The sequence below is a fragment of the Salmo salar genome, chromosome 27 (assembly GCF_965601325.2).
Source record: "Salmo salar chromosome 27, fSalSal1, whole genome shotgun sequence".
Lineage (NCBI taxonomy): Eukaryota > Metazoa > Chordata > Actinopteri > Salmoniformes > Salmonidae > Salmo > Salmo salar.
Genome location: NC_138317.1, coordinates 16,116,178 through 16,139,398, shown reverse-complemented (window position 1 = coordinate 16,139,398; position 23,221 = coordinate 16,116,178). Strand labels below are relative to the sequence as shown.

Genomic DNA, 23,221 nt, shown 5'->3' with positions numbered 1-23,221 from the left:
AGCAGCACCTACAACGACAACTGTAGCTCCTACGACAACCACAACTGTAGCTCCAAGTACAACTGTAGCTCCTACCACCACAACTACACCACCTACTTCGACAACCGTAGCAACTACGACCACAACTACACCACCTACTTCGACAACCGCTGCATCTGCTAAAATAACTACAACTGATGCTCCTACAACACCATCTGTAGCTCTTACAACCACTACAACTGCAGCACCTACTTCAACAACTACAACTGAAGCTCCTACGATAACCACAACTGCAGCACCTGCTACAAAAACTACAACTGAAGCAGCTATGACAACCACAACTTCAGCGCCTACTACGACAACTACAACACCTACTACGACACCTACTACGACAACCACAACTGTAGCTCCTACGACAACATCTGTAGCTCCTATGACCACTACAACTGCAGCATCTACTTCAACAACCACTGCAGCTCTTACAACCCCTACATCAGCAGCACCTACTTCAACAACTACAAATGCAGTTCCTACAACAACGACAACTGAAGCTCCTATGACAACCACAACTGCAGCTCCAACTGCAACATCTGTAGCTCCTACGACCACTACAACAGCAGCATCTACTACAACAACTACAAATGCAGCTCCTACGACAACCACAACTGCAGCTCCTACTACAACTTTAGATCCCACGACCATTACAACAGAAGCACCCACTACGACCACTACAAACGCAGCTCTTACGACAACCGCAACTGATACTCCTACTACAACTTTAGATACTACGACCACTACAACAGCAGCACCTACAACGACAACTGTAGCTCCTACGACAACCACAACTGTAGCTCCAAGTACAACTGTAGCTCCTACCACCACAACTACACCACCTACTTCAACAACTACAACAGAAGCTCCTACGATAACCACAACTGCAGCACCTGCTACGACAACTACAACTGAAGCTGCTACGACAACCACAACTTCAGTGCCTACTACGACAACTACAACACCTACTACAACACCTACTACGACAACTACAACACCTACTACGACAACTACAACACCTACTATGACAACCACAACTGTAGCTCCTACGACATCATCTGTAGCTCCTTTGACCACTACAACTGCAGCACCTACTTCAACAACCACTGCAGCTCTTAAAACCACTACATCAGCAGCACCTACTTCGACAACTACAAATGCAGTTCCTACAACAACGACAACTGAAGCTCCTATGACAACCACAACGGCAGCTCTAACTACAACATCTGTAGCTCCTACGACCACAACAGCAGCATCTACTACAACAAATACAAATGCAGCTCCTACGACAACCACAACTGCAGCTCCTACTACAACTTTAGATCCCACGACCATTACAACAGAAGCACCCACTACGACCACTACAAACGCAGCTACTACGACAACCTCAACTGATACTCCTACTACAACTTTAGATACTACGACCACTACAACAGCAGCACCTACAACGACAACTGTAGCTCCTACGACAACCACAACTGTAGCTCCAAGTACAACTGTAGCTCCTACCACCACAACTACACCACCTACTTCGACAACCGTAGCAACTACGACCACAACTACACCACCTACTTCGACAACCGCTGCATCTGCTAAAATAACTACAACTGATGCTCCTACAACACCATCTGTAGCTCTTACAACCACTACAACTGCAGCACCTACTTCAACAACTACAACTGAAGCTCCTACGATAACCACAACTGCAGCACCTGCTACAAAAACTACAACTGAAGCAGCTATGACAACCACAACTTCAGCGCCTACTACGACAACTACAACACCTACTACGACACCTACTACGACAACCACAACTGTAGCTCCTACGACAACATCTGTAGCTCCTATGACCACTACAACTGCAGCATCTACTTCAACAACCACTGCAGCTCTTACAACCCCTACATCAGCAGCACCTACTTCAACAACTACAAATGCAGTTCCTACAACAACGACAACTGAAGCTCCTATGACAACCACAACTGCAGCTCCAACTGCAACATCTGTAGCTCCTACGACCACTACAACAGCAGCATCTACTACAACAACTACAAATGCAGCTCCTACGACAACCACAACTGCAGCTCCTACTACAACTTTAGATCCCACGACCATTACAACAGAAGCACCCACTACGACCACTACAAACGCAGCTCTTACGACAACCGCAACTGATACTCCTACTACAACTTTAGATACTACGACCACTACAACAGCAGCACCTACAACGACAACTGTAGCTCCTACGACAACCACAACTGTAGCTCCAAGTACAACTGTAGCTCCTACCACCACAACTACACCACCTACTTCAACAACTACAACAGAAGCTCCTACGATAACCACAACTGCAGCACCTGCTACGACAACTACAACTGAAGCTGCTACGACAACCACAACTTCAGTGCCTACTACGACAACTACAACACCTACTACAACACCTACTACGACAACTACAACACCTACTACGACAACTACAACACCTACTATGACAACCACAACTGTAGCTCCTACGACACCATCTGTAGCTCCTTTGACCACTACAACTGCAGCACCTACTTCAACAACCACTGCAGCTCTTACAACCACTACATCAGCAACACCTACTTCGACAACTACAAATGCAGTTCCTACAACAACGACAACTGAAGCTCCTACGACAACCACAACTGCAGCTCCAACTACAATATCTGTAGCTCCTACGTCCACTACAACAGCAGGATCTACTACAACAACTACAAATGCAGCTCCTACGACAACCACAACTGCAGCTCTTACTACAACTTTAGATCCCACGACCATTACAACAGAAGCACCCACGACGACCATTACAAACACAGCTCCTACGACAACCGCAACTGATACTCCTACTAAAACTTTAGATACTACGACCACTACAACAGTAGCACCTACAACGACAACTGTAGCTCCTACGACAACCACAACTGTAGCTCCAAGTACAACTGTAGCTCCTACCACCACAACTACACCACCTACTTCAACAACTACAACTGAAGCTCCTACGATAACCACAACTGCAGCACCTGCTACGACAACTACAACTGAAGCTGCTACGACAACCACAACTTCAGTGCCTACTACGACAACTACAACACCTACTACGACAACACCTACTACGACAACCACAACTGTAGCTCCTACGACACCATCTGTAGCTCCTATGACCACTACAACTGCAGCACCTACTTCAACAACCACTGCAGCTCTTACAACCACTACATCAGCAGCACCTACTTCGACAACTACAAATGCAGTTCCTACAACAACGACAACTGAAGCTCCTATGACAACCACAACGGCAGCTCTAACTACAACATCTGTAGCTCCTACGACCACAACAGCAGCATCTACTACAACAAATACAAATGCAGCTCCTACGACAACCACAACTGCAGCTCCTACTACAACTTTAGATCCCACGACCATTACAACAGAAGCACCCACTACGACCACTACAAACGCAGCTACTACGACAACCTCAACTGATACTCCTACTGCAACTTTAGATACTACGACCACTACAACAGCAGCACCTACAACGACAACTGTAGCTCCTACGACAACCACAACTGTAGCTCCAAGTACAACTGTAGCTCCTACCACCACAACTACACCACCTACTTCGACAACCGTAGCAACTACGACCACAACTACACCACCTACTTCGACAACCGCTGCATCTGCTAAAATAACTACAACTGACGCTCCTACAACACCATCTGTAGCTCTTACAACCACTACAACTGCAGCACCTACTTCAACAACTACAACTGAAGCTCCTACGATAACCACAACTGCAGCACCTGCTACAAAAACTACAACTGAAGCTGCTATGACAACCACAACTTCAGCGCCTACTACGACAACTACAACACCTACTACGACACCTACTACGACAACCACAACTGAAGCTCCTACGACATCATCTGTAGCTCCTATGACCACTACAACTGCAGCACCTACTTCAACAACCACTGCAGCTCTTACAACAACTACATCAGCAGTTCCTACAACAATGACAACTGAAGCTCCTACGACAACCACAACTGCAGCTCCAACTACAACATCTGTAGCTCCTACAACCACTACAACAGCAGCACCTACTACAACAACTACAAATGCAGCTCCTACGACAACCACATCTGCAGCTCCTACTACAACTTTAGATCCCACGACCATTACAACAGAAGCACCCACGACGACCATTACAAACGCAGCTCCTACGACAACCGCAACTGATACTCCTACTACAACTTTAGATACTACGACCACTACAACAGCAGCACCTACAACGACAACCACAACAGCAGCACCTACAACAACAACTGTAGCTTTTACGACAACAAATATGTCCCCAACCACTACAACGTCAGCAGCTACAGCGAAAATCACTTCAGCTCCTACTACAACAACTGTAGCTCTTACAACCACTACGACTGCAGCACATACTACAACAACTACAACTGAAGCGCCTATGATAACCACAACTGCAGCACCTACTACGACAATTATAACTGAAGCTGCTACGACAACCACAATTGCAGCACCTATTACGACAACTGCAGCACCTACTACGACAACTGCAGCACCTACTACGACAACCACACCACCTACTACGACAACCACAACACCTACTACGACAACCACAACACCTACTACGACAACCACAACTGTAGCTCCTACGACAACCACAACTGTAGCTCCAAGTGCAACAACTGTAGCTCCTACGACCACAACTACACCACCTACTTCGACAACCGCTGCAGCATCTGCTAAAATAACTGCAACTGACGCTCCTACACCATATGTAGCTCTTACAACCACTACAACTGCAGCACCTACTTTAACAACTACAACTGAAGCTCCTACGATAACCACAACTGCAGCACCTACAACAACAACTGTAGCTTCTATGACAACAAATATATCCCCAACCACTACAACGTCAGCAGCTACAGCAAAAATCACTTCAGCTCCTACTACAACAACTGTAGCTCTTACAACCACTACGACTGCAACACATTCTACAACTACAACTAAAGCTACTACGACAACCACAACTGCAGCACCTACTACGACAACGACAACTGCAGCACCTACTACGACAATGACAAATGCAGTTCCTATGACAACCACAACTGCAGCTCCTACTACAACAACTTTAGATCGTACGACCACAACAACAGAAGCACCTACAACGACAACTGAAGGTCCTACGATAACCACAACAACATCTGTAGCTCCTTCGCCAACAACTGTAGCTCCTACGACCACTACAACTGCATCATCTACTTTGACAACCACTGCAGCACCTGCTACAATAACTACAACTGAAGCCCCTATGACAACCACAACACCTACTATGGCCATTACAACAGCAGCACCCATAACAAGAACTGTAGCTCCTATGATCAATACAACTTCAGCACCTACTTCGACAACCACTGCAGCACCTGCTACAATAACTACAACTGCAGCTCTTACAACAACCACAACTGCAGCTAAAGCTACAACCATAACTGCACCTCCTACTATAACATTTTTAGCTCTTATGACCCCTACATCAGCCGCACCTACAATGAAATCTGTTGCTCCTACAGCAACTGTTGCGCCTACAACCACTACATCTACCATACCTACAACAACAACTAAAGCTCTTACTCCAATAACTGTAGCTCCTTCAACCAGCACCACAAAAGCTGCTATGACAATCAATTCAGCTCTTACTAAAACAACCATTGGTCCTACCACCCCTACAACTGCAGCATCTACTACGACAACAACTACAGCTCTTACAACAACCACAATTGCAGCTACTATGATAACTGCAGCTCCTACAAGTGCAACTGCAGCTCCTACAGATGCAACTGCAGCTCCTACAGCTGCAACTCTTACAACTGCATCTGCAGCTCCTACAACTGCAGATGATAATGCTGCATTAATTAAAACAGCTGTAGCTCCTACAACCACTACAATGGCAGGTCCTTCAACAACCACAACTCCAGCTCCTTCGACAACCACAACGAAAGCTGCTACAACAACCACAAATATAGCTGCTACAACCACCACAACAGCAGCACCCACAACGACAACTGTAGAAGCTACCACACCACCTCCTACTCTTTTGCTGACCACTCCTTTCAATACCACAAGTGGAGGTTTTCCTGGCTGGGCTCTGGCCATTATCATCCCTTGTGGCATCGCTATCATTCTGGTACCCCTGTGGATCCTGCTATGTGTACGTATAGGCTTGTGTTCACTTGTGTACTGTTTACATATTTATTCAAAAAATATGCTAAATCTCTGCAATGATTTAATTTTACATGTGAATCATACTTCTCCATCTTGTTTTGCAGTGCATTTTATGTGGCGGATGTGTAGCTATAAGGAGACGCTGGCACAGACGCAGATCTTACAATGTACAGTACAGCAGAAGAAACGGTCTCTTCTGAGGTGACAACGCTAACATCTCTGGCCTATTGTAATCACAAGAACAGCCAATCATCTATATCTGCTAATCATGGCACTTTAATGCATGGAAAAATTACTTGACTACACAGCATTGCATCTGAGAAGATCAAGTGAAAATGTATAATAGGCTTAAAAGGCCACATGTTTTTTGTGCAATGTACTACTTTATATATTATGCATCTGAATGTTAATCAAAGTTACAGCTGAGCTGAACATAGTATGTTAATATATTTATTAGTTATGTCATTTGTGGTTTCAAGCTGTGCTGTCCACTTACTAAAACAGTTATCATTTATTTATTTCATGTATAATAAGCTTCATTCCAATATTTATTTTTTGTTTGTTATTTCCTCTCTTGATTAACTATGAACTAATTTATTTTAAACTTCAATACAGTACATGTTTCTTCAACTTATAGTTTGACAAATGTAATGAAAATACAAACCAGTATTATGATCAAATTTTATGTAAAGGTTTGACTGCAGGGTGATTATAGACAGCACATGTACACATCAAAAGTAGTCAAAATTGTCCGACCTGGCACCTTAATCTATGCAAAACTTATTAAAGACCAAGTTCAGTCAAAAAACGTGATTTTCTTATGTTTTGTATTCAGTGCCTTCAAAACGTATTCACACCCCTTGACTTAAAAATAATAATAATTGTGTTACAGCCTGAATTTGAAATGGATTAAATTGAGATTTTGTGACAATGGCCTACACACAATACCCCATACTGTCAAAGTGGTATTATGTTTTTAGAATTTTTTACAAATTAATTTAAAAAGTAAATATGTATTCAACCCTTTTGTTATGGCAAGCTTACAAAAGTTCACATAACAAGTCACATAATAAGTTGCATGGACAATCTGTGTTAAAAAGTAGAATTTAACATGATTTTGGAATGACTTCCTCATCTCTGTACAACCACAAACACCAGGGAGGTTTTCCAATGCCTCGCAAAGAAGGGCACTTATTGGTAGATGGGTTAAAGAAAAAAAACAGACATTGAATAGCCCTTTGAGCATGGTTAAGTTATGAATTACACTTTATGTGGTGTATCAGTGCACCCAGTCACTACCAAGATACTGCTTCCTAACTCAGTTGCTACAGTGGAAGGAAACCGCTCAGGAATTTCACCATGAGGCCAATGGTGACTTTAAATCAGTTACAAAGTTTATTGGCTGTGATAGGAGAAAACTTAGGGTGGACCAACAACATTGCAGTTATTCCACAACACTAACTAAGAGTGAAAAGAGTGAAAAGAAGAATGCCCATATAAAATGTAGCAAAGGCATTCACCTTTTGTCCTAAATACAAGGTGTTATGTTTTGGGCAAATCCAATACAACACATTACGCCAAGGACTTGGGAGTTTTTCAGGATAAAACATAAATGGAATGGAGCTAAGCACAGGTAAAATCCTAGAGGAAAACCTGGTTCAGTCTGCTTTCCACCAGACATTGGGAGATGAATTCACCTTTCTACAGGACAATAACCGAAAACACAAGGCCAAATCTACACTGTCTCTTGGTGTCTTTCACACATACATAAACATATACATATGTATTTAAACGCAGCAAAAAAGAAACGTCCCTTTTCAGGACCCTGTCTTTCAAAGATCATTCGTAAAAATCCAAATAACTTCATAGATCTTCATTGTAAAGGGTTTAAACACTGTTGCCCATGCTTGTTCAATGAACGATAAACAATTAGCTTCTCTAGGGTAGGGGCAGTATTCGGAATTGTGGATGAAAGGTGTGCCCAAATTAAACTGCCTGTTACTCGGGCCCAGAAGTTAGGATATGCATATTATTAGTAGATTTGGATAGAAAACACGCTGAAGTTTCTAAAACTGTTTGAATGATGTCTGTGAGTATAACTCATATGGCAGGCAAAAATGGAGAAAAATCCAACCAGGAAGTGTGGAAATCTGAGGTTGTAGTTTTACTGGCCTATCCTGGCCTATCCAGTATACAGTGACTTAGGGTTCATTTTGCACTTCCTAAGGCTTCCACTAGATGTCAACAGTCTTTAGAATGTTGTTTGAGGCTTCTACAGTGAATCTTGAGCAAACAAGAGCTCCTGGAAGTTGACTCAGAAAATGACATGAGTTCAGTGGCGCGCATTCACGTGAGCGTTAGCTGTGTTCCAGTTCATTTTGAAGACATTTGAATCATCCGGTTGGAATATTAATGAAGATTTATGTTATACATCGTTTGAATTGTTTCTACGAACGTAAATATAACTTTCTTTTACTTTTCGTCGTGACATTTCGGCGCGCTTCCTAGATTTGGAGTAGTGGACTGAATGCACGAACAAAAAGGAGGTATTTGGACATAAATTATGGACTTTATCGAACAAAACAAACATTTATTGTGGACCTGGGATTCCTGGGAGTGCATTCTGATGAAGATCATCAAAGGTAAGTGAATATTTATAATGCTATTTATGATTTTATTATCTGTATTGTTTGATGTTGTTGTCTGAGCGCAGTACTCAGATTATTGCAAAGTGTGCTTTTGCCATAAAGCTTTTTTGAAATCTGACATAGCGGTTGCATTAAGGAGAAGTTTATCTATAATTCTTTGAATAACAGTTTAATATTTTATCAACGTTTACGATGAGTATTTCTGTAAATTCATGTGCTCATTCACCGGAGGTTTTTGGAGGCAAAATATTTCGGAACATTATTGGCCAATGTAAAATGTTTTTTTTGGATATAAATATGAACTTTATCGAGCAAAACATACATGTATTGTGTAACATGAAGTCCTATGAGTGCCATCTGATGAAGATCAAAGATTAGTGCTTAATTTTAGCTGTATTTCTGTTTTTTGTGACGCCTCTCCTTGCTTCGAAAATGGCTGTGTGGTTTTTCTTGTTTCTGCGCTGTCCTAACATAATCTAACTTTATGCTTTCGCCATAAAGACTTTTTGAAATCGGACAATGTGGTTGGATTAACGAGAAGTGTATCTTTAAAATGGGTTATAATTGTTGTATGTTTGAGAAATATGAATTATGAGGTTTCTGTTGTTTTGAATTTGGCGCCCTGTTATTTCCCTGGCTGTTGAATAGTGTGTCCCGCAGGTGGGACGGTAGCGTCCCACATACCCCAGAGAGGTTGAACATGCAGCAGTGGAATGGTCGTTACGACACTAACAGCTTACAGACAGTAGGCAATTAAGGTCACAGTTATGAAAACTTAGGACACTAAAGAGGCCTTTCTACTGACTCTGAAAAACACCAAAAGAGATGCCCAGGGTCCCTGCTCATCTGCGTGAATGTGCCTTAGGCATAATGCAAGGAGACATGGGGACTGCAGATGTGGCCAGGACTGGCAAAAAGTGCTCTTCACTGATGAGTCGCGGTTTTGTCTCACCGGGGTGATGGTCGGATTCGTGTTTATCGTCGAAGGAATTAGCGTTACACCGAGGCCTGTACTCTGGAGAGGGATCGATTTGGAGGTGGAAGGTCCGTCATGGTCTGGAGTGGTGTGTCACAGCATCATCGGACTGAGCTTGTTGTCACTGCAGGCAATCTCAATGCTGTGCGTTACAGGGAAGACGTCCTCCTACATCATGTGGTGCCCTTCCTGCAGGCTCATACTTACATGACCCTCCAGCATGACAATGCCACCAGCCATACTGCTCGTTCTGTGCGTGATTTCCTTCAAGACAGGAATGTCAGTGTTCTGCCATGGCCAGCGAAGAGCCTGGATCTCAATCCCATTGAGCATGTCTGGGACCTGTTGGATTAGAGGGTGAGGGCTAGGGCCATTCCCCCCAGAAATGTCAGGGAACTTGCAGGTGCCTTGGTGGAAGAGTGGGGTAACATCTCACAGCATGAACTGGCAAATCTGGTGCAGTCCGTGAGGAGGAGATGCACTGCAGTACTTAATGCAGCTGGTGGCCACACCAGATACTGACTGTTACTTTTGATGTTGACCCCCCTTTGTTCAGGGAAACATTATTCCATTTATGTTAGTCACATGTCTGTGGAACATGTTCAGTTTATGTCTGTTGTTGAATCTTATGTTCGCTGAAAATAAATGCACTTGACAGTGAGAGAACATTTCTTTTTTTAATGAGTTTATATAGATGGGCAAAAGAACACAGACACTGGATAGAAGAACTCTGCCTAGGTCAGCATCCCGGAGTTGCCTCTTCACTGTTGACGTTGAGACTAATATATATATATATATATATATATATATATATATATATATATATATATATATATATATTATATGACATTGAGACCATTTACAGTTGAAGTCGGAAGTTTACATACACCTTAGCCAAATAGTCGTGGCCAAAAGTTTTGAGAATGACACAAATATTATTTTTCACAAAGTCTGCTGCCTCAGTTTATATGATGGCAATTTGCATATACTCCAGAATGTTATGAAGAGTGATCAGATGAATTGCAATTAATTGCAAAGTCCCTCTTTGCCATGCAAATGAACTGAATTCCCCCAAAAAACATTTCAGCCCTACCACAAAAGGCCAGCTGACATCATGTCAGTAATTTTCTCGCTAACACAGGTATGAGTGCTGACGAGGACAAGGCTGGAGATCACTCTGTCATGCTGATTGAGTTCAAATAACAGACCAGAAGCTTCAAAAGGAGGGTGGGTGCTTGGAATCATTGTTCTTCCTCTGTCAACCATGTTTACCTGCAAGGAAACACGTGCCGTCATCATTGCTTTGCACAAAAAGCGCTTCACAGGCAAGGATATTGCTGCCAGTAAGATTGCACCTAAATCAACCATTTATCGGATCATCAAGAACTTCAAGGAGAGCGGTTCAATTGTTGTGAAGAAGGCTTCAGGGCGCCCAAGAAAGTCCAGCAAGCGCCAGGACCGTCTCCTAAAGTTGATTCAACTGCGGGATCGGGGCACCACAAGTACAGAGCTTGCTCAGGAATGGCAGCAGGCAGGTGTGAGTGCATCTGCACGCACAGTGAGGCGAACACTTTTGGAGGATGGCCTGGTGTCAAGAATGGCAGCAAAGAAGCCACTTCTCTCCAGGAAAAACATCAGGGACAGACTGATATTCTGCAAAAGGTACAGGGATTGGACTGCTGAGGACTGGGGTAAAGTCATTTTCTCTGATGAATCCCCTTTCCGATTGTTTGGGGAATCCAGAAAAAAGCTTGTCCGGAGAAGACAAGGTGAGCGCTACCATCAGTCCTGTGTCATGCCAACATTAAAGCATCCTGAGACCATTCATGTGTGGGGTTGCTTCTCAGCCAAGGGAGTGGGCTCACTCACAATGTTGCCTAAGAACACAGCCATGAATAAAGAATGGTATCAACACATCCTCCAAGAGCAACTTCTCCCAACCATCCAGGAACAGTTTGGTGACGAACAATGCCTTTTCCAGCATGATGGAGCACCTTGCCATAAGGCAAAAGTGATAACTAAGTGGCTCAGGGAACAAAACATCAATATTTTGGGTCCATGGCCAGGAAACTCCCCAGACCTTAATCCCATTGAGAACGTGTGGTCAATCCTCAAGAGGCGGGTGGACAAACAAACACCCACAAATTCTGACAAACTCTAAGCATTGATTATGCAAGAATGGGCTGCCATCAGTCAGGATGGGCACAGAAGTATTGACTCTTTGCATCAACTTCATGTAATTGTCAATAAAATCCTTTGACACTTATGAAATGCTTATAATTGTACTTCAGTATTCCATAGTAACATCTGACAAAAATATCTAAAGACACTGAGGCAGCAAATTCTGTGGAAATTAATATTTGTGTCATTCTCAAAACTTTTGGCCACGAATGTACATTTAAACTCAGTTTTTCACAATTCCTGAAATGTAATTCTAGTAACAATTCCCTGTCTTAGGTCAGTTAGGATTCACCACTTTATTTTAAGAATGCAAAAAGGTCAGAATGATAGTAGAGAGAATGATTTATTTGAGCTTTTATTTCTTTCATCACATTCCCAGTGGGTCAGAAGTTTACATACACTCAATTAGTATTTGGTAGCATTGCCTTTAAGCAAGGCCTTGAAATACACCCACAGGTACACCTCCAATTGACTCAAATGATGTCAATTAGCCCATCAAAAGCTTCTAAAACAATGACATCATTTTCTGGAATTTTCTAAGCTCTTTAAAGGCGCAGTCAACTTAGTGTATGTAAACTTCTGACCCACTGGAATTGTGATACAGTGAATGATAAGTGAAATAATCTGTCTGTAAACAATTGTTGGAAAAATGACTTGTGTCATGCACAAAGTAGATGTCCTAACCGACTTGCCAAAACTATAGTTTGTTAAAAAGACATTTGTGGAGTGGTTGAAAACATTGTTTTAATGAAGTTTATGTAAACTTCCGACTTCAACTGTATATATAGTCTCAACGTCAACAGTGAAGAGGCGACTCCGGGATGCTGACCTTCCAGGCAGAGTTCCTCTATCCAGTGTCTGTGTTCTTTTGCCCATCTTAATCATTTATTTTTATTGGCCAGTCTGAGATATAGCTTTTTCTTTGCAACTCTGCCTAGAAGGCCAGCATCCCGGAGTTGCCTCTTCACTGTTCACTTTGAGACTGGTGTTTTGATTTGATGACAACATTTGTTATTTGAAGATAAACAATGTAGACAGCATTTGATGAGAATCTGTGCCTCCATGTCTTAATGATGGTTCCATCACAACTTTCAGAAATTAACAACAATTACACATAAAAATTATAATGAAGATGCAGGACAATTTATTGATCAACACCAAAACCCATTGTCACATACAGGGCGATTTCGGCTTGGGCTTGAGACTGTGTCATCCCTAGTCTCTCTATACAGACTGGTTGATTCAGGCAATGTACCAATACTCCAGTTTAACATGTGTGTAGATGTTCCTGCCTCAGTTGGGACAAAGGTGACAAGTCTGAAATGGGAAGCACATCATCGGTAACGTCGCTGCCGGATCCGCTTCTTGCCCTAGCTAAACATGAGCAGAATTCTTGCCTGCATTTTGACCCCTGCCTATCCAAACTCTTGATTTGTTGAGAGTTATCTGTCTGAAGAAGATCCTCCCCTAAAATCATATGTTTTCCACATTTCGAAATGTCAGAGAGCAGCCGACATCCTCCCCAGACCTTCTGCCGTTACCTAGTTTACGTTGCCTGACGAATTTCTACTGCTCTATCTATTGCAACATACATTCTACATTCAGTCTCAACCTGCTATCCTAGAAGTCATTTTGAATATGAGCCTTACAAACTAAAGCTGTCACACCCTAAAAAATGACAGCCTAAAAAAAACTAACATGTTCCCTTCGTCTAGCAGGTACACCAGAATTGCACACTTTACATCCATGGCATCGTTCCTTATTAGCCAAGAAGGCTCTGATTTGAACAATTAGACGGGTTGAGTCAGCCATCCCTCTCAGGGAGCATGTAGAAGTTCAGAAGTGATACATGTTGCTGGTTAGAAAGTTGAACAAAATCATTTGTTTTTAGATCAACTATTGTATTGATCACTTTTGGGCATAGTGCCCAGCTAAAGGGCACAATCTTCAAAAGCTACTGCTCCATTTTTTCCCAAGCTCAATGAACATAAGTTAGCGTTGGTTGAAAGGTATTTCTGTAGCTGTATTGAGACCACACATTCAAGGATCTTTGATAGAAAGAGCAGGTTGAAAATTAGTCTGTAATTGCGTTGGGTGTTGGGGTCAAGTCCAGGTTTTTTCAAGGTTGGTGTAATGGAGACAGTTTTCAGGGAATTAGGCACAGTACCTGAATTAAGATAGTAATTTATGATTTTGGTTATAGTTGGACTGAGAAGAGTGAGGCTGGATTTAATAAGTACTGTGGGACAGACATGGGCATGAGTAATTTGAGTACTCGAACTAAAGTCAAAACTCCATCTAAAACCAGAGATCACATTTTCTTAAAATACTGTTAAACTATTTGGTCTAAATTTGCTTCGACTGTAGTGTTTCATTTGTAAAATATACCAAGCCAAGCCTCCCACTGTTCTGCTCCCTAAATTCCCTTTCCCCTCAGCACTAGCGGTTCTGGAGGGGGGGGGGGGGGGCCGCAGTGCCCCTGTGAAAATAATTTTGGACCCCCTTGTGGCCCCCCTAAATGTGGAGTATGAAATAATTTTTACATAACAAATTTTTGCTATCGTTCTTTTTTTACATCCGTTATTAGACAGTGGCAACGCGGAACACTCATTTAACCCACACATTTTCTAGAGGGATGGCTTTAGGCGGAACACAACAGTATCGTACCACATGCAAAACGATATGACAACAAGAAAGTCTAATGTAACTGGCCCCTCTAACACTGGCCCCAGCTTGCCCCCCCCCCCCCCCCAGTTGAAATAGTCTAGAACCGCCACTGCCCCTCAGTGTCCCACTCAATTGAATTTCAACAAGCTACATTCCTTGCCAAATAATGACAGTTTTATCACACATTCTAAATGGACTGGTTCACTGAAGTAGAGAAATATGTGTTCTAACAATGAGCTACAGTTTTGGATTGATTGCGTCATTTTCCGCGTAGGCTACTTTGCGGTTGTCACTAGTTAACACAGCCATAAAGTCAAAATTGGCTATACCTTAATAAACATTAAATTAGCTTTTTGTTCTTAATTTAAGGTTAGGCTTAAGGTTAACAGTCTAGTTAAGGTTATGGTAAAAGTGGAACTGACAGAATTTTAGCAAAATTAAATCTTATTAAAATCTGTTCATATACCCACCCCCAGAAAGAATATGACACTTCTTTTTACATTTGCTGACAAGCACTTAGATATGGTAATTTTCACGTTTTCATAAATTCTTAGAATGTTTGCAAATTACGTATACTAAAGCATTTGTGAAAATTCTATAGCAATATAGAGTGGGAAAGGGGCTGTGCGTTTGGACAAATAATAGACCCTGAGGTAAAAAAAAAAACTAATAAAACATCTGTCTTTTCCAGGACCAGACTCTATGCAGACCAGTGCGCCATAGCCAATCAGAGCTATGGTAAGCCATTATGCAAACAAGCCATTTGCCACACAGGCCTGCCATCATTCACTTTGAACTGGACTGTGTGTTTACAGGCAGTTGCAACAGCGCGACTGATCCAAAAATCACAAAATACACCTGAATGGAGTTCCGCAAATATGTCAAATACCATGGGAGTCCTCTTACATTTGGACTTTACAATCTTATTGATCAAACCAACATGAAAAGCTAGGCTCTCTCTCCCTCAATTATGCACATCAACAGCCAGATCAACAACTAATGTCAGCCAGAGCAAGATGAGCTAGATAAACCTTCTTAAACTTTTTCAGCAGTTGACTGTCAAAATTGCACTAATAAACAGTGGGGAATAGTAGCCTACTCGTCCTTCTGCAGCTTGCCTTGTCCCAACAAAGCACCCAAGCCAACTGGCTAAAGTTGGCTAGCTTGCTATCTAGCGACTTCCAGGCACAAATCAGAGAACACCTCACTGACCATTTTACTCGCCCTAGCAGAGCTGGTTAGGCTGTTTACATGTTATCCAGAGCGTTCGTGACAACTATTCCTTTTTTTGCCTACGTTTATTGACTAGAGGTCGACCGATTATGATTTTTCACCGCCGATACCAATACCGATTATTGGGGCCCCAAAAAGCCGATACCGATTAATCGGCCGATTTATTTATTTATTTGTAATAATGACAATTACAACAATACTGAATGAACACTTATTTTAACTTAATACATCAATGAAATCAATCTAGCCTCAAATACATGTCACCCCGCTCCTCCGCTCTCTCCACTGGCTTCCAGTTGAAGCTCGCATCCGCTACAAGACCATGGTGATTGCCTACGGAGCTGTGAAGGGAACGGCACCTCCATACCTTCAGGCTCTGATCAGGCCCTACACCCAAACAAGGGCACTGCGTTCATCCACCACTGGCCTGCTGGCCCCCCTACCTCTGAGGAAGCACAGTTCCCGCTCAGCCCAGTCAAAACTGTTCGCTGCTCTGGCACCCCAATGGTGGAACAAGCTCCCTCACGACGCCAGGACAGCGGAGTCAATCACCACCTTCCGGAGACACCTGAAACCCCACCTCTTTAAGGAATACCTAGGATAGGATAAAGTAATCCTTCTAACCCCCCCCCCCCCCCCTTAAAAGATTTAGATGGACTATTGTAAAGTGGTTGTTCCACTGGATATCATAAGGTGAATGCACCATTTTGTAAGTCGCTCTGGATAAGAGCGTCTGTTAAATGACTTAAATGTAAATGTTAAATGTAAATGAAATAATGAAACATGTTCAGTTTGGTTTAAATAATGCAAAAACAAAGTGTTGGAGAAGAAAGTAAAAGTGCAATATGTGCCATGTAAAAAAGCTAACGTTTAAGTTCCTTGCTCAGAACATGAGAACATATGAAAGCTGGTGGTTCCTTTTAACATGAGTCTTCAATATTCCCAGGTAAGATGTTTTAGGTTGTAGTTATTATAGGAATTATAGGACTATTTCTCTCTATACGATTTGTATTTCATATACCTTTGACTATTGGATGTTCTTATAGGCACTTTAGTATTGCCAGTGTAACAGTATAGCTTCCGTCCCGAGCCTCGCTCCTACCTGGGCTCGAACCAGGAACACATCGACAACAGCCACCCTCGAAGCAGCGTTACCCATGAGAGGAAAGGGAACAACTACTCCAAGTCTCAGAGCGAGTGACGTTTGAAACGCTATTAGCGCGCACCCGCTAACTAGCTAGCCATTTCACATCGGTTACACCAGCCTAATCTTGGGAGTTGAAGGCTTGAAGTCATAAACAGCGCAATGCATTGCGAAGGGCTGTTTGAATGAATGCTTACGAGCGTGCTGCTGCCTACCATCGCTCAGTCAGACTGCTCTATCAAATCATAGACTTAATTATAACATAATAACACACAGAAATACAAGCCTTAGGTCATTAATATGGTCGAATCCGGAAACTATCATCTCGAAAACAAAACATTATTCCTGTTACATTGCACAACCTTCAATGTTATGTCATAATTACGTAAAATTCTGGCTAATTAGTTCGCAATGAGCCAGGCGGCCAAAACTGTTGCATATACCCTGACTGCATGCAATGAATGCAAAATGACACAATTTCACCTGGTTAATATTGCCTGCTAACCTGGATTTCTTTTAGCTAAATATGCAGGTTTAAAAATATATACTTCTGTGTATTGATTTTAAGAAAGGCATTGATGTTTATGGTTAGGTACAGTCGTGCAACGATTGTGCTTTTTTCACAAATGCGCTTTTGTTAAATCATCACCCGTTTGGCGAAGTCGGCTGTATTTGTTAGGAAGAAATAGTCTTCACAGTTCGCAACGAGCCAAGCGGCCCAAACTGCTGCATATACCCTGACTCTGTTTGCAAGAGAAGTGACACATTTTCCCTAGTTAAAAGAAATTCATGTTAGCAGGCAATATTAACTAAATATGCAGGTTTAAAGATATATACTTGTGTATTGATTTTAAGAAAGGCATTGATGTTTATGGTTGGAGCAACGTGTACCTAAGCGATTATATGCAACACAGGACAGGCTAGATAAACTAGTAATATCATCAACCATGTGTAGTTAACTAGTGATTATGATTGATTGATTGTTTTTTATAAGATAAGTTTAATGCTAGCTAGCAACTTACCTTGGCTTCTTACTGCATTCGTGTAACAGGCAGGCTCCACGTGGAGTGCAATGTAAAGCAGGTGGTTAGAGCGTTGGACTAGTTAACCGTAAGGTTGCAAGATTGAATCCCTGAGCTGACAAGGTAAAAATCTGTCGTTCTGCCCCTGAACAAGGCAGTTAACCCACCGTTCCTAGGCCGTCATTGAAAATAAGAATGTGTTCTTAACTGACTTGCCTAGGTAAATAAAGGTCAAAAAATATATATATATAATAAAAATAATAATAATAAATAAAAATCGGCCAAATCGGCGTCCAAAAAGATCAATTTCCGATAGTTATGAAAACTTGAAATCGGCCCTAATTAATCGCCCATTCCGATTTAATCGGTCGACCTCTATTGTTGACACCGGCCATATTCAGCAAATGTTGTGCGTTTGCTGAATTTGCGAAAGCAAGAGATATGCTAACTGTATAACAGTCATTCAAGTTCTTGCTAGCTAACCAAATGACATTTGCATCGCTAGTGGTGTACAGCCACCGAAAAATGATATTAGGGAAAAGTCAGTCACTCATCCTCCAAGCACCTACGTAGCTAACGTTAGGATCTGTGTTTTTAGCTTGTCACTTAAATAGATACACTAGCCTATTAGCCACATTATGACTGACTTGTGATCATTGCCCTTGCTAGTTTGATTGTATTGACATTCCCCGCCTTAGTTGCATTAATCCAGGTTTGTCCAAAATATTGAGTCATTGAAACAGAAACAGTGCATCCCAAATGGAGTCAGCAAACAATGTATCAGGCCAGCTGTGATTTACAACCTGATAGCAATATTTTTTGGACTAACAAGAAATGTATTGGTGAATTTTATGAATCATTCATTGAACTGCATCCATCTATTTGTGCCGACAATGCCTTAGTGTACGTCATGGAATGTTGAGTCATATAGAACCTATTTATAAACCTCTTATGAAGTTTGTTTTGTAGCATGAACTAGGAATTGTATATTTTTTTACTGATATTATGATTTTTCTGTTTGTTTCATATCTGCAAAGTATTTAAAACGCTGCCAGTTCCACGGGTTAGGTTTGGTTTATAATCTGATTTTAAGGAGCAAAATTGCAGAAACAGGCAGGGTTTATGACTTTGTGACTGTGGCAACTAATGTTATGATGATCATACTTTGCAAACTGCCAGTGGCATTTAAAGTTAGCCTAGGTTATTACCCCCTAAACATAGACAGGACCCACACTGAAAATATACTAATACATCAGTTTGATGATGACAAAGAGCGTATTTTCATCAGGATCATTAAGCTTATGGCGACTCCCCAAACAGATATTGTGGCCATAACTAATCCCCATGCGGTGTTCACTGTAGAATTGTTAATCAGTTTCCAAAAGGAACAAGCAAATTAAATTGAACGTCTGTATATCGAAAAGAAGACACATTTCAAATGAAATCAAATTGTATTAGTCACATGTAAAATAACAATAGCGAGACTATATACAGGGGGTACCAGTACAGGTCAATGTGCGGGGGCACCGGTTAGTCGAGGTAATTGAGGTAATATGGACATGTAGGTAGAGTTATTAAAGTGACTATGCATAGTTAATAACAGAGAGTAGCAGCAGCGTAAAAGAGGGGGTGGGGGGGTGGGCAATGCAAATAGTCTGGGTAGCCATATGATTAGATATTCAGGAGTCTTATGGCTTGGGGGTAGAAGCTGTTTAGAAGCATCTTGGACCGAGATTAGGCGCTCCGGTACCGCTTTTCGTACGGTAGCAGAGAGAACAGTCTATGACTAAGGTGGCTGGAGTCTTTGACAATTTTTATGGCCTTCCTCTGACACCGCCTGGTATAGAGGTGCTGGATTGCAGGAAGCTTGGCCCCAGTGATGTCCTGGGACATACGCACTACCCTCTGAAGTGTCTTGCAGTCAGAGGCCAAACAGTTGCCATACCAGGCAGTGCTGCAACCAGTCAGGATGCTCTCGATGGTGCAGCTGTAGAACCTTTTGAAGATCTGAGGAACAAAAAAACAAATCTTTTCAGTCTCTTGACGGGGAAATGGTTTTGTTGTGCCCTCTTCACGACTGTCTTGGTGTGCTTGGACCATGTTAGTTTGTTGGTGATGTGGATACCTAGGAACTTGAAGCTCTCAACATGCTCCACTACAGCCCCGTCGATGAGAATGGGGGCTTGCTCCGTCCTCCTTTTCCTGTAGTCCACAATCATCTCCTTTGTCTTGATCACGCTGAGGGAGAGGTCGTTGTCCTGGCACCACACGGCAGGGTCTCTGACCTCCTCGCTATAGGCTGTCTCGTCGTTGTCGGTGATCAGGCCTACCATTGTTGTGTCATCGGAAAACTTAATGATGGGGTTGGAGTTGTGCCTGGCCGTGTCTGGCCCTACGGCCTTGTGAATGTTGACCTGTTTAAAGGTCTTACTCACATCGGCTGCGGAGAGTGTGATCACACAGTCATCCAGAACAGCTGGTGCTCTCATGCATGCTTCAGTGTTGCATGCTTCGAAGCGCGCATTAAAGTAATTTAGCTCATCTGGTGGGCTTGTGTGACTGGGCAGCTCACGGCTGGGCTTCCCTTTGTAGTTCGTAACAGTTTGCAAGCCTTGCCACATCCGACAAGTGTCGGAGCCGGTGTAGTAGGATTCAATCTTAGTCCTGTATAGGCACTTTGCCTGTTTGATGGTTCATCGGAAGGCATAGCGGTATTTGTTATAAGCGTCCAGGTTAGAGTCCCGCTCCTTGAAAGCGGCAGCTCTACCCTTTAGCTCAGTGTGGATGTTGCCTGTAATCCATGGCTTCTGGTTGGGGTATGTACGTACGGTCACTGTGGGAACGACATCATCGATACACTTATTGATAAAGCTGGTGACTGATGTGGTGTACTCCTCAATGCCATCAGATGAATCCCGGAACATATTCCAGTCTGTGCTAGCAAAACAGTCCTGGAGCTTAGCATCTGCATCATCTGTCCACTTCCGTATTGAGCAAGTCACTGGTACTTCCTGCTTCAGATTTTGCTTGTAAGCAGGAAAAGGATAGAATTATGGTCAGATTTGCCAAATGGAGGGCGAGGATGAGTGCTTTGTATGCGTCTCTGTGTGTGGAGTAAAGGTAATCTGTAGTTTTTTTCCCCTCTGGTTGCACATGTAACATGCTGGTAGAAATGAGGTAGAACTGATTTATGTTTCCCTGCATTAAAGTCCCCGGCCTCTGGATGAGCATTTTCTTTCTTTCTTTTTTTTTAGGGGGTGGTCAGCTTTAATATTTCGGATAGATTGTTGCTTCCATCAATGTAATTTTCTGCATCATTTCCAATTCCCCATATATTTTGAGGGGTAAATGTATATATCTACATACATACATACATACATACATACATACATACATACATACATACATACATACATACATACATACATACATACATACATACATACATGTTGTCAGGCGGTGGGTGTAGTTGGTGCATGAAGTCAGGCGCAGGAGAGCAGGGATGAGTGAACAACGCACTTTACTTCAGAAATAGCACACAGTAAACATACCAATGTGCGAACAATAACAGATGAAAACAGCACCCGGAAAAAAACAGCCGGCCAGAAGCCCGGCGATGTCGACTGCCGAGCGCCACCCGAACAAGGAGAGGAACCGACTTTGAAGAAGCGCACCCCGTGCATTGACTCAATCGCTGGGGCGATGAGCGGCAGCGGGTAACTGTACCTCACCGTGATCTGGTTGAGACCTCGATAGTCAATACACGGGCGCAGACCTACCTCCTCCTTCTTTACAAAAAATAAACTTGAGGAGGCAGGTGAAGTGGAAGACCGAATGTACCCCTGACGTAGGGATTCGGAGACATATGTCTCCATAGTCGCCGTCTCCGCTTGTGACGGGATACACGTGACTCCTGGGAAGTGCGGCTGTCACGTCCTGACCAGTATAAGGGTTAATTGTTATTGTAGTTTGGTCAGGACGTGGCAGAGGGTATTTGTTTGATGTGGTTCGGGGTGGTGGTTGATTTAGTAGGGCATTTGATTTATGTATTCCGGGGGTTTTGGGCACTGTGTTATGTTTATGTATTTCTATGTTTAGTCTAGTGAATCTGTTTCTATGTTTAGTTAACCTGTTGGGGCTAGGGGGCAGTATTTTCACGGCTGGATAAAAAAACGTACCCGATTTAATCTGGTTACTAATCCTACCCAGTAACTAGAATATGCATATACTTATTATATATGGATAGAAAACACCCTAAAGTTTCTAAAACTGTTTGAATGGTGTCTGTGAGTATAACAGAACTCATTTGGCAGGCAACACCCTGAGACATTTTCTGACAGGAAGTGGATACCTGATGTGTTGAATTACCTTTAAGCCTATGCCATTGAAACACACAGGGGTTGATTAATGTTTTGGCACTTCCTATTGCTTCCACTAGATGTCACCAGCCTTTACAAAGTGTTTTGAGTCTTTTACTGTGAGATCTGACCGAACAAGAGCCATGGAACGGTGATGGCCGATTAGACTCTGGCGCGCGAGTTCATGTTGGGTACCCTCGTTCCAATACGTTATAAAAGAGAATGCATTCGTCCACCTTGAATATTATTCATGTTCTGGTTAAAAAAGGCACTAATGATTTATGCTATACAACGTTTGACATGTTTGAACGAACGTAAATATATTTTTTCCCCTCGTTCATGACGAGAAGTCCGGCTGGCTTAGATCATGTGCTAACAACACGGAGCTTTTTGGATATAAATGATGAGCTTTTTTGAACAAAACTACATTCGTTATGGACCTGGGATTCCTGGAAGTGACATCTGATGAAGAGAATCAAAGGTAATGGATTATTTACATAGTATTTTCGATTTTAGATCTCTCCAACATGGCCGTTTGTCTGTATAGCAAAGCATATTTTTCTGGGCGCAGTGCTCAGATTATTGCAAAGTGTGATTTCCCAGTAAGGTTATTTTTAAATCTGGCAAGTTGATTGCGTTCAAGAGATGTAAATCTATAATTCTTTAAATGACAATATAATATTTTACCA

The 23,221-nt window shown here is 42.4% G+C and overlaps 1 protein-coding gene across 1 annotated transcript in view; it reads left to right on the top strand.

Annotated features, from left to right (window-relative positions):
* Positions 1-85: 85 nt before the first annotated feature.
* The window catches only part of LOC145864369 (uncharacterized), a 58,132-nt gene continuing 34,996 nt past the window's right edge, over positions 86-23,221 (top strand). Inside the window, exon 1 of the mRNA XM_082970113.1 lies at positions 86-2,300. Coding sequence (XP_082826239.1) covers positions 308-2,300 — 1,993 coding nt within the window. The 5' untranslated portion in view covers positions 86-307. The remainder of the gene's footprint in view (positions 2,301-23,221) is intronic.